This window comes from Canis lupus, chromosome 37 (genome assembly GCF_048164855.1).
Source record: "Canis lupus baileyi chromosome 37, mCanLup2.hap1, whole genome shotgun sequence".
Lineage (NCBI taxonomy): Eukaryota > Metazoa > Chordata > Mammalia > Carnivora > Canidae > Canis > Canis lupus.
The window spans coordinates 9504327-9517067 of record NC_132874.1 but is presented as its reverse complement, the minus strand read 5'-3'; the positions used below and the strand labels follow the sequence as shown (position 1 = coordinate 9517067).

General features: G+C 37.6%; 1 protein-coding gene across 3 annotated transcripts in view; it reads right to left on the bottom strand.

Moving 5' to 3' along the window:
• The window catches only part of DEK (DEK proto-oncogene), a 31037-nt gene that overhangs the window by 4424 nt on the left and 13872 nt on the right, over positions 1 to 12741 (bottom strand). For all 3 annotated transcript variants that reach the window (XR_012025420.1, XR_012025421.1, XM_072813851.1), the window contains exons 8-9: positions 2028 to 2163; positions 1612 to 1760 (exon numbers count right to left, since the gene is read on the bottom strand). Coding sequence is in view for 1 of the 3 variants with exons in the window: in XM_072813851.1 (XP_072669952.1) it covers positions 1612 to 1760; positions 2028 to 2163 (285 nt within the window). In the remaining 2 variants the exon portion in view is untranslated. The remainder of the gene's footprint in view (positions 1 to 1611; positions 1761 to 2027; positions 2164 to 12741) is intronic.

The window sequence follows — 12741 nt, the reverse complement described above, 5'->3', positions numbered from 1 at the left end:
ACTTCTTAACTCTGATATTAATGATCTCCAGGACTCTCTGACCTTTGCTTTTCTCCCCCTCTATCTCCAGCCTCTAGACTCCTGGACTGAACACCCAGCAGTAGCCCAGGCTGGCTTTCTCTCCTACCATGCGAGAATTACAGTGGTCACAGTGTCTCCCACTAGATGCTCCAAGCACTTCATCTCATAATGTTGAGAACAAAACTCCTCTTTTCTCACAGTGTACCCTCTATTCTCTTCCCTCAATGGTTAATGCAGCTATGTCCTAACACTTACATGGAGCAATCTCTGACCAGGCTGATTTCTGACTTGGATTACGGTCACCATGTAACTTTGATATGACAAACTTGGGTTTCTTGCCTCTCATCCCATTCTTCATTCTGTCCTTCTCGATGTGTCTGGAGCAACTTAAAAATCAGACTATATGTGCCCCTGATCAGCTCTCAATATCCCAACAAGCCTCCCAATTCTCCCATTAGTTTGAGGGAAAAAACAGCTCTGCAACAAGGCATATAGGAGTTCTACAAAACTTTTCCTTTTCTTCCCTGACTCTTATGCAACTTCCTTCCTACTGTAGTCTTCAGCCAAATTAAACTAGTCACTATTCCTTGCAGTCCTGTCCTCTTTTACGCACATGTGTCCACACTGCTCGACTATATGGCACAGCTGATGTTCTAGGATCCCTTCCCTCCTCCTGGGCCCACACTGGTGTGGCTCCTCCTGTGGTCCTGTTGCCCCTTCTGCACTCTTCCAGCCCAGCCCCCACCACCTGTCCCCAACTCAATGCACCAGCCATTTCCTCCTATCTCACCTGATGGTTAGCCCCTGACAGCTAAGGAATGGATTCCCCAGCTTTACCCCCAAATCTATCCCAGTGCCTGGTACACAGTAAAGGCTCAGTGAATGCTAAACGAATAAACAAAACAATTATCAAGGTCTCAAAAAAGCATAGAATATTTCATGTTTAGTACATTTGAAATTTTAATTTGGCTTTACCATGAGAAACTAGATTCTAAAATCTCCCAATCTGGATCTAGGGTATGGAATCTCTATGGAATCCTATTCAAGACTAGGTCATTTTAATTTCTGAGTATCAGAAACTAACTTCATAGAAGTCTGGGCTAAAAACCTGATCTATACCATCCTATTAGAACAGTAATGCTGAAAACAAAGGGGTTCAGGAGAGTCTGTTTTCTTAAAGTATTTATTTAGTAATCTTAATCTCTACACTCAATGTGGGGCTCGAATTCATGACCACGAGGATCAAGAGTCACATACTCCTCCAACTAAGTCAGCCGGAGCCTAAGATTCTGCTTCTTTAACATAATCTAAGGATGCATCAATAGTTTTCTCTGCAGTTTGTAATGTATAACTTTAACTTTATTCACTGTACACATGCTACTGTTATTTATGAAGTAACTTCAATAGGGCAGAGGCTTTGACTCATTTATTTAACGCACAGTATCCCAGCACCTATAAGAATGGCTGGCATATAACAGTTTAGCAGACATTTATTCAGTGAATGAATGCACTTAAGAATCTTGCTTTGAACTAAAGGCCAAGTGAATTTTTCAAATAAAAGCAAAACGATGCAAGTATTTGTCCAGTTACCTCCTTGCAAATCTGCTTCATTGTGACTTCCTCCAAGTTGGCACTAGCCAATAGTTTCTTCACGGTTTCCTTTAACTCTTCATCTGTAGGAGGTTTCTTTAATTTTTTAATTAAAGGTTCATCATCTGAACTATCCTCGGATTCACTTTCTAAGAGAAGATAAGCATTCATGAGATTCTCAGAGAGGTATCAGGTCCAACTACACATCACCACTCTGTAAGCTATGTACATAATATGCATGGAAATTTTTGTCAATTGTGAAAATTTTTAACTATAAGACACTACAACACCACTCCCTCCTTCCCCCAGCCCATTTTCTTTGCAGTTTCTCTGTTTCCACACACACTCCTACTAAAGTGCTCTAGCGTAGGAGTCATACCTCCCAGGTTGCTGCGGACACGCCATGTCTGACATACCTTTTTTGGAACTGTTCTGATTTTTCTTGGTGGTGCTGCTATCTGCCTTCTTAACATTAGCACTCTTGACAGTTTTCTTACTCTTAGAAGTGGCTTTCTGCTTAGGTTTTTCTCTTTTAGAAGTCTTTTTTGGGGGCTGTTGGAAAGGAAAGCAAAGAACATATATCAATGAGATGAATTCCATTCCTCTATTCCTCTGTGCCTCTCAATGATACCAGAGAAAATTAATGTATTCAACATCACCGATGAAAAATTATTACTAGTTATCAATGTCTGAGGTAACCAATATGCTCAACAAACTTCATTTTATCCTGATGCAAAACTAGTCACAAGAATCAAACACTAAAAATAAGCTGCCCAAATTGATTACACACATTAGAGAAAACTTTATCTTAAAAAAAAAAATACACCTCTAGAACATAGGTGTTATTAATGTTCTCCTTTTGTCTCTTCTAGCTAGAATGGAAGTTCCATGAGGACAGGATTTTTTTTGACACTCTAAGTGTATCCCGAACTCCCAAAATAGTGCACCAAGTACAGCAGTTGCTAAGGAAGTATTTATGAATATATGAGGAGACTAAGGCTCAAGAGGTATTTTGTTCACAGCCACATAACTAACAGAATACACACAGTGATGTTCAAATAGATCTGACTCCAGAACCTGTTTCCTTAAACAATGACTCAGCTGATCTTAAAAAAAGCTAAGTAGGGATCCCTGGGTGGCACAGCAGTTTGGTGCCTGCCTTTGGCCCAGGGCACGATCCTGGAGACCCAGGATCGAATCCCACATCGGGCTCCCGGTGCATGGAGCCTGCTTCTCCCTCTGCCTATGTCTCTGCCTCTCTCTCTGTGTGACTATCATAAATAAATAAAAATTAAAAAAAAAAAAGCTAAGTATACTTATCTTACACATATCTATACATAGATTAATTAAAATGACAGTATTATAATTTAAACTTTGTCCCAGTCAGGGTCTTTGATATTAGGGAACATTTTTTCATTTAATTAATTTTCCCAAAGTAGAAGCATCTTATATAAGCAAATAGCTCAAGATAACCTAAAATCTCATTTTCATACACCAAAAATCTTGCAAATCACTTCTGACAGAAAGTCTCTCCAATGTTTTACACTTTAATTTGAGTATCATAATTCCTTCTTTAAAAAAAAAAATTACAGATACTGGTTTGAACTTACTCTTAAAGAAAATTAAAGTATATAGACCAATCTGTCCCAAGAGTTAAGTGGGCTCAGGCTTTCTAAGTGTAGTTCAATTTAAGTATTTGTTTTTCCTCCTGCCACACTGCCATCACTATGTATTCACACCAGGCCACAAGCACCCCGTCCTACTGCAATCATATACTGTTGGCTGGCAGCTGGCTAACCTATCTAGTTTAGCTGCCACTAAAAATGCATTTAAGAGGTGGCAAGGGGCCAAAATGCCTTCTAAAAGTAAAGTATATGAGATTTACTATGCGTTTTTGCTATTTAGAGGCCATTCTTACTTATTTCCTACTTTTTTGAGGTGTTCTAAAGAGGGAGGATGGTGGAAAGGTACCACTGGTTCATCAACTTTCTAATGAACGAAGTTTTATTAAGTGTTCACCTAATTCATAAGAACCATAGTAAAGAAAAAAAAAGAACCATAGTAAGTCTAAAAGGGAAGACTGAAATTTCCTAAGTTCTGTTGGTGTACTTGATACACAGAATAATCACTATTCTGTATCACTTTTTAGTCAAAGTTTAATGAAATCTGGATCTGTAGGTGATTAAAATATTTTACAAGTAAGTAAGTTATTACAAAAAAGGGATAATAGCTACACTATAAGCATTATTACTTGATCCTCATCCAAATTAGATTAGAATCACATACTTAAAATAGTTCCTGAGCCTTTTAAGGCCAGGGTATACAGCTATCATTAAAATTTTAGAAGGCGCATGATATGGCACCATTTTAAAACCTGCAAACTAGAGTAGTGATAGTTTGACAAAGTGTAAAACTTCAGTGATAAATGAAGGATAATCAAGCCATCTCCACGAGCTGTTACCACTGGACAAACAACAAAATGAAACTACACTTATGTATTTCACACCATCTTCCACAACAGGCATAGTGTTTCCCAGTTTTTTGTTTTTTTTTTTTTAAAGGTTTTATTTATTTATTCATGAGAGATACACAGAGAGAGAGAGAGGCAGAGACACAGGCAGAGGGAGAAGAAGCAGGCTACATGCAGGGAGCCTGATGTGGGACTCAATTCCGGGTCTCCAGGATCAGGCCCTGGGCCAAAGGCAGGCACTAAACCGCTGAGCCACCCGGGCTGCCCGTTTCCCAGTTTTTTAAGTGAACTACCCTATTAACAGAAACACTGTAAACATACTGTCCACAAGCACTACAGAACCCTAACAGGTAAGAATGTGGGCTCTGCAGACAAGCTGTCTGGTTTCAGATTCTGGCCCCAGTTCCCTCATTTACAAAATGGGGGAAATGTGACCATACTTCATGGCTTTCTGGGAATAAATGCATTAATACACAGAAAGTAAGTTTAGTGGTGCCTGGCTCACAGGAAATGGTTAATAAATATTAGCTATTATTACTATTTTGAGTGCCCTCCTTTATAAAGAAATTCTTTCATCAAACAAATGTAGTCACTTGAAGTCTTAAATTTTTCTTAAAAGCAAGGCACATTTCAAAGAATAGATACACAGAGGGGGATCCCTGGGTGGCGCAACGGTTTAGCGCCTGCCTTTGGCCCAGGGCGCGATCCTGGAGACCCGGGATCGAATCCCACATCGGGCTGCCGATGCATGGAGCCTGCTTCTCCCTCTGCCTATGTCTCTGCCTCTCTTTCTCTCTCTCTCTCTGTGTGACTATCATAAATAAAATTAAAAAAAAAACATTAAAAAAAAAAAAAGAATAGATACACAGAACAAAAGCAGTAAGATACACTCAATGACACCTGTGTTAGTAACTAACCATGATGCACTGTGTTTATTTCATTACGTTCTGGTAGATAGGACTGCCCCCACAAACAGCCATCCCTGTAATAATAAACTACATGATATATATACACTGGATTTCACTTAATTGTTAATGACCAACAAGTTATTCTGCAACATATTTAAGGTAGGAATTCAGTAAAGCTTATCTTTTTTAGACAGATAAATGTTGGCATGCAGTAGTGGTTGACAGCGGAGTAGTAAAATAACTGAACTCTAGAAAACCACATGTCTACAGGTCTCATCTCGAGCAGAAAGGCAATCAGAGTAACTCAGATCATGTGAGTTAGCCTTGCAGATGTAAAGAATCACCTCAGCTGCCCTGATAAGTTTTAGGTATGTACAGAAGGAGGTTACTTTGAAAAAATGGGCATCCCAAAGGACCCTGGACTGAGACACTATGGACAATTTCTGGCAGGTAAGGTGAATGAATAATCACATACTTTGGAGGAAAAGAGGCCCAGGGAGAGCTGAGGAGGAGAGTGGAAGCACGCTCAATTACACTCTATAGGAACTTTCAAATCCTCATTATTTTTCTTCCCTCTTCTCAGGACAATCTCATTCTTGAGTCTAAATCCAGCCTGCCAGTGACCTTCTCTGAATGTTCACTGTACCACCAAATGATCCATCCGTGGCTGCACAGTACCTGGCCTACAATTTGCGTATCCCTACTTCATGTGAAGCAGTGAATAAGAACACAGGATTGAGAGCTAAACCCTGCTTCACACCCTGACTCCGCTACCGACCCATTCTGTATTCTCAAGTACATCACTTACCTTCCCCACGCCTGTTTCCTCATCTGTAAAATCCAGACTTTGCCGAATTTAACACTTTTCCCCCCCACATTTTCACAGTTCAGCAGTACCTGAACTGGGGTGCATTTTATAATTTACATTAAAATGATACCTTATCGGCATCAGACTTGATGAATGGTGGCCATATCTGTAGAACTGTCGTGAGGATTAAATGAGTAAATAAGTATAAGGTAGCAGAGAGAATAACATCTAATACATAGCATTATTAAACTAGTTATTTATAGCCTGTTTCCCCACCATATCACAAGTTCCTTAAAGGTATATTTGACAATCTCCATGAGAAGAGACACCTGATTGTCTTATTTAGCTCTATCTGTCCCCAGCAACCTTACAAATGTTTGGCATAAAGCAACCATTTAAATATTTGTCATGTTCATCTCCGTATCATTTGTAGGATCTGGTTTACTTGTACTCTATACCCAAGATGTGCTTAAAATGTAATTGAAAGGATAAAAAAAGAGGCAGTTCCATACTACTACGTTCACATACATTATCATATATGAGCTTAAAAAAAAAAAAAGATCCAAAGACAAAACTGTTTATCTCATTACAAAGGAGGAAAATGTATCCGAGTGGTTGAGAGCCAATGCCTCACAGCTAGTGAGAAGCAAGACATCTGATGAAGTCCAGTGTGCCTACCCTAGATTAGTTGCTTATGGAAATGACTAACATACCTATGTATCTCTTTAAGCCAGAACTGAAATGTTAGAAATAAGCCAGTGATATCATAACCTATTTATATGTTTAAATTTAACTTTTTCCATTACATACAAATGTTACCATGATAAAGAATAAAATAATGTTGGCAGAAAATGCAAAATAGCAACAAAGGATCACCAACCTTTGTATTAGGGCTCTCTGGCCATTATTACCCTCTAAATTTTGTAGCAGCCCCAGGATCATTTCTTTATAGAATTTTTTTTTTAAAGCCAAGATGGGCCTTAGTGTAATCCAATTTTGTATAAATAGTTTTTTTTACCAAATCTCTTCCTTTCACTCTGCTGACTTCTCCTGTTTATCCTTTAAAAGCTCTGATCAAATTGTTAGCTACTGTGAAGCTTTCCTGCCTGGATCTTTACTCCTCACATGTCTCCAGAAAGAGGTAAATACCCTTTATCTCCTGAGCCTCTACATTATCTTGTCTAAATGTCCTTTTTAAAACTTGTAAGTTGGGATCCCTGGGTGGTGCAGCGGTTTGGCGCCTGCCTTTGGCCCAGGGCGCGATCCTGGAGGCCCGGGATCGAATCCCACGTCGGGCTCCCGGTGCATGGAGTCTGCTTCTCCCTCTGCCTGTGTCTCTGCGCCCCCCTCTCTCTGTGGGACTATCATAAATAAATAAAAATTAAAAAAAAAATAAAAATAAAACTTGTAAGTTATACTGTTTTCCTCCTGATCTCTGACCTCTTCCTTTCTACCAACAACTGGTAAGCACAAAGAATCCCATCTTATTTGTTCCTTGATCTCCAGTGTAGGGCTCAGAACTGGATCCTAGTAGTTACTATGTAATTATTTGGAGACTGAGATGGGACAATATTCTTGGAAACTAGATAACTGCTGAAGATCTACTCCAGCTCTGAGATCGTTTCATCAGCATCACTCTGCTTCCTAAGATAACATGTTTGCCACTTAACAGCAGCCAAACTTCTTGATTTTTTAATATAACTGTCTTCTGGCACAACTTACCTATATTGTGTTGTATGTGTAAGAGGTTGTATGTGCAAGAGGAAAAAAAGAGACCATTAGGTAAATCATCAAGGCTGAGGCCTGGGCACCTATATATTTTTTTAAAGCCCCACAGCAGACTCACCTAGTTATAAATCTTCTAAGATGAGAGATAAATTTATAGTCTGCATCTCTCACTAAGCTTTTTCTATGAAGTGTCAGAGGTAATTAATTTAGGCTTTGCTTGGCTACAGTGCTTACTGTTGTAATCTTCATTTTCTAACAAATATTTCAAAAATGAAAAAAAACAAACATCCTCAGTTTCCAGGCCATAGTGTGGATCTGGTGTGTAGGCTATGGTTGCCAATTCCTGGTCTAGATTATAAATGATTGGCCCTAGAAAAGGCAGGAACTAGACAGTCAATAAGATAATTTCTGAAGTTATATATTTATGTCAACAGCTTTTAGCTTTTTTAATAATTAGAAGTGGATATATACTTATTAACTTATCTAAAGGTATTGCTTAAAATCAAATTTGAATCTAAATCACTAATTCTATATAGCTAACTCTGAAGACAGAAGCATATGAACTAGCAGCTCTGTAAAGAGTAATAAGGACAAGACAATAAAACATACCAGTAGCGTATACCTGAAACTAATGTGACACTGTGTGTCAACTGTACTCCAATACTAAAAAAAAAAAAAAAAAAAAAAAAAAATATATATATATATATATATATATTATATCCTTGGGGTACAAAACTGAGGATATATCATCCTCTCACTTGGAGTCAGGACTAATTCAGAAACAAGATGTGTAAGTACAGGGCATGTCATAGATTCTCAGTAATTCTGCTCCTTGTGTTTACCAATAAATGCTTACTGAATGAGTGGTGGTACCTCTCCCCAAGTAGACTGTTCCTAGAAGACAAAGGCCAGGTCTCTCTCTTTTTCCCTACTCAGCAAAACTCAGGTAGAATAAGACCATCACTCTGAATAAACAAGAATGATGTACCCATTACTTATACAACAAGACCCAGCCTCATGAGTTTTCCATAGTCTGGCTTCAATGTACACTGCTCTTGCTTATTAATCTCTCACTGCTTTACTTCTGGACACATTACCTAACCACAAACAAGTGTCAGTCAGAGGGTCCCTGACTTGCTTGCTCCCCATCCTGGTCCACATGTCCAACTTTCCTTTCTATTCCCAAGGTCAATTTCAACTGAAACTACTGTCATTTCTCTTCAAAGCTTTTCCTCAGCAACAGATAGCAACATTTTCATTTGGAAATTTATTATTCAAAGGGCATTTGGGTAGAAAATATTTTCCGGAACTTCAATAGCACTTAGTATACTCTCAATTTATTGAATTAACTAATGTAAAAATGATAACATGAGAAATCCCTACTTTAAAATCTCTCTTAAAATATTTTGAAAATTTTAGTAATTATAACAAACCCATTATGTGGCTCATTACAAAGAAAAAATGTTGGAGGTACTCATGAGTTACCTAAAGTTGTTACTTAACCAAACAGGAGTCAAGACTCAAGTCTTTTATCAAAATATCTGGGAAAAAATTAGGTGGTTAAGTTAAAAAAAAAAAAAATTAGGAAAAGGCTAGTTTCCAAAATGTCACAGGATTTATTAAGATTCCAGCTTGTTAGTTCTAAATCTGCTGTGAGTGGTTCACTCAGAACCATCCGGTATTGTAGTAAGTTTTAATGCACTAAAGGGAAACAGACAAAAATTGACCGCTGCCATTAATTTCAGGTAGTACCATGTACTGTGATCTAATTTTGTAAAAGATTAGTACCATAATTTTTTTTTTAATTTGAGGAGGATTTTCTGTATCTCTGACAACCGTGAAGGTATAGAATCAGAGGAATGACACAAGCACTTTTTGAGGGAAGGCAAAAAAAAAAATCTCGGGAGAAAAGGCTTACCTATCTTTTATAGGCAGCAGGGCTCTTGAAGGAGGGTCTCCAAAAAAGACGCCTGTCACAGAGCCAGAATCCTGTCCTCACAGCAGAAAGGTTGTACTGGGTGAACAGATGAACAAAATAAAAATTAGCTTAAAATACACTATTCTTTTAACAACTTGGCTGAGAAAACTCAAGAGTGCCAAGAGTAAAGAATGTGCAAGGCTCATTATATTTCACGAAAAATTATGAAAGCGAGTTAAAGTCTAAGATTTTATTACGGTGATTATTCAAGTTTGCCTTCCACCAAAAGATTTCAGTAGTTTATATGGTTTTGTAAATCCTCTGATGAAATTATGAAATGAAGGTGGGATTATTATTTTTTAGAACATAATTAAGGACTAATAAAACTTTTCCATTCACCCTCCCACTACTACCAAATAATTCCTTGAATAGTCCAAATATTTCCTGGCTCTGGAAAGCTACCACCTGGATCTCACAGCCTCCCCTGCAGCTACAGATAGAGAGGTGATGAAGTTCTGCAAAGGCAACTTACATGGAGATCTCTGGTAAAAGGCATCCCTTCCCGGGGAAAAAAGTGAGAAGGCTACTAGAAGAAAGCCCTTTACTTTTCTCTGAACAGAGATTCAATGCCTAAAGGTAAAAACACCATCCTGTGATCGTGGTTAAGTACCACATATGCAGATAATGTGCCTCAGGAAGAAACAGGGTATTCCAGTTAATACCTTTCCTGAGCTGATGTACTGGCCCCAAATCGCCTCTCTGTATTTCTCGTCATGAAAGAAAAAGAAACTCTTGCTTTGGACATTACTAGTAAGGTTTTTAAGTATTTACAGTTAAAGACATTCCTGATATGTATGGGTACATTCAGATGAATTCTAAATACCAAGTGATAATTCAGTTTGTTGCTCTAAGAATGTGTTATAAAAATACTATGAAAAATTGAAGGAGTATTGGGATAAAATTTTAAAAACTATGCTTTCAAGGGTCTAAGAAATTATCAGAATTATTTTCTCCAATGTGGGAAGCATAGCTCCTTTTTTCAATACTTTCCAATACTTCTCTATGCCTAAGGCTAAACATCCATGGTAAATGATCTCACCAGTTCTTTTTAGCAATCTTCCCCTAAAGATGCTAATCCAATATAAGAACCAGATGATTTTCAGAATAAGTTTATAGAAAATAACTAAACTTGTCATTTTCCTATCCCTTTATTTTTAAGAAACATTATCTACAAATTTCCTAATTCTAAACTGATCTCCTTCTACTACCCTAATAAAGCAAATGTCCCCAAGAGCCAAGATGATAAGTTTAAAACAGCTCTTTTATAAAGGAATCACTACCCAAGTCACTCTTGGAAACAAAGAGCAACTTCTTACTTGAGTTACTTCTAAAGAAAAGGAGGATTAAAAATTGCTGTGAACCACTCACTGCCTATCACAGAAACAGCTATAGGAACAGAGAAGTTCCAACAAAATGTCTTGGCTAGCAATTACTAGCTAACATGCTTAAACAGGACATGTATCCTTACAGAAGGCTTAAAAAAACCTGCCAATTGTTTTAACTGTGTGGTTTTCAGTGACTTCATTCTTACATTTAAGAGAGAAGAAATTTACTTAAAAACTTCCTAGTCTTTCACACAGCTTCATATGAAAATGAATGAGGGCAGCCTGGGTGGCACAGCGGTTTAGAGCCACCTGCAGCCCAGGGTGTGATCGTGGAGACCTGGGATTGAGTCCCACATCGGGCTCCTTGCATAGAGCCTGCTTCTCCCTCTGCCTGTGTCTCTGCCTCTCTTTCTCTCTGTAGGTCTCTCATGAATAAATAAATAAAATCTTAAAAAAAAAAAAAAAAAGAGAGAGAGAATGAAAAAGTACCTACCTCATGTAACTGGTCAATGGACAACTATAACTTGCACTGGATTTCTGCTTGAGTTAGAGTCCTAACTTTAGCAATATGATATAGATTATTTAGTCCAAAGCCCTCAACTTACAAAGAAACCAAAGATAACATTAATCTACCCAAGTTCAGAGTTACTTAATCCAAGAATCTACAATAAAACAAGAAAATATTAATGGGGGAGAAGTCTTATTTATGAAGGAAAAATCTGTCTCAGGAAATAAACAATATTACCTTAGTAATTTTCTATGAAAGAATCGACAAAACAAAAAAATTCTATCTACAGGCAATCCACAACTTTTCCAATCAACCTGTAACTCTTCTTTTTGGCCTCTTAGAAAAAAAGGTCCTTTCATAGTAATAATAAAAAACAATGCCACTTATGAAGTCCCTAAAAAGATTACCACTTAACTGAGTCCTCAAAAAAAATGAAAAAATAAGGAAAAACGGTTACCACAAAAATACTATTCCTCCTGCTGGTACTTACCTTTCAAAGGCAATCAGAACCTTTCACAGGAACGGAATCAGTAATACAGTTTTTGAGAAGAATAGTCCTAAATTTGAGATAGCCTTTAGAACAATGAATAGTAGCTATGGCTGTTGGAGGGAGACATAACAGGAAAAGAAAAAAAAAGAAAGAACTATTTCTTGGTCCAGGTGTTATTGGATCGTATTTTACAAAGTTTGTCAGTGCCATCCAAGCAGAATAACCACAGCACAGAGCATTATGATACAGTACTTATGTTGTGTGACTTTGTACGTCTGTAAAAGCCTATTTGTGTTTTCTTTTTTTCTACATGGATTTTCACTATTTGACCTGGGTTTCTAGCAAATGATCCTTTTTTATGGTACTGTAGAAAGGTTCTGATTTATAAGTGGGACAGTTCCACTTGTGGTCTTTATCCAGGAACCCGTATGGTACAAATCAGAAGTCATCTATATTCACAAAGTTCAAGTAATTCTACTTAGAAAAATCTGACAATAATCTGGAAAGTAAAAAAATGAGTATAAAATACCCTCACCTTTTAACCTACACCTTAGTAATGACAGGAATATTGGATTTAGGAATATTACATATGATAAAAACTATTTTAATACTAATAGTAATAGCAGCAGCTAATACCTACTTAGAGTGTGTGCCAAGTACTGCTCTTAGTGCTTTAAATAAAGTCAATGAAATCAACCCTTTGAGGCCAATACTATTATCAACCCCATATGACAGATGGGAAGCTAAGGTATAGAGTTTATAAGTAATCTGCCCAAAGTCATACTCGAAGGTACAGCTGGGACTTGTTCCCAGATAGTTTCCAAAGCCCATGCTCATAGTCACATTGTCTCTATGCAAAAATTAAATGTTTATATTCTATGACAACTTTTCACACTTTAACTCTGCTTTTAAAAA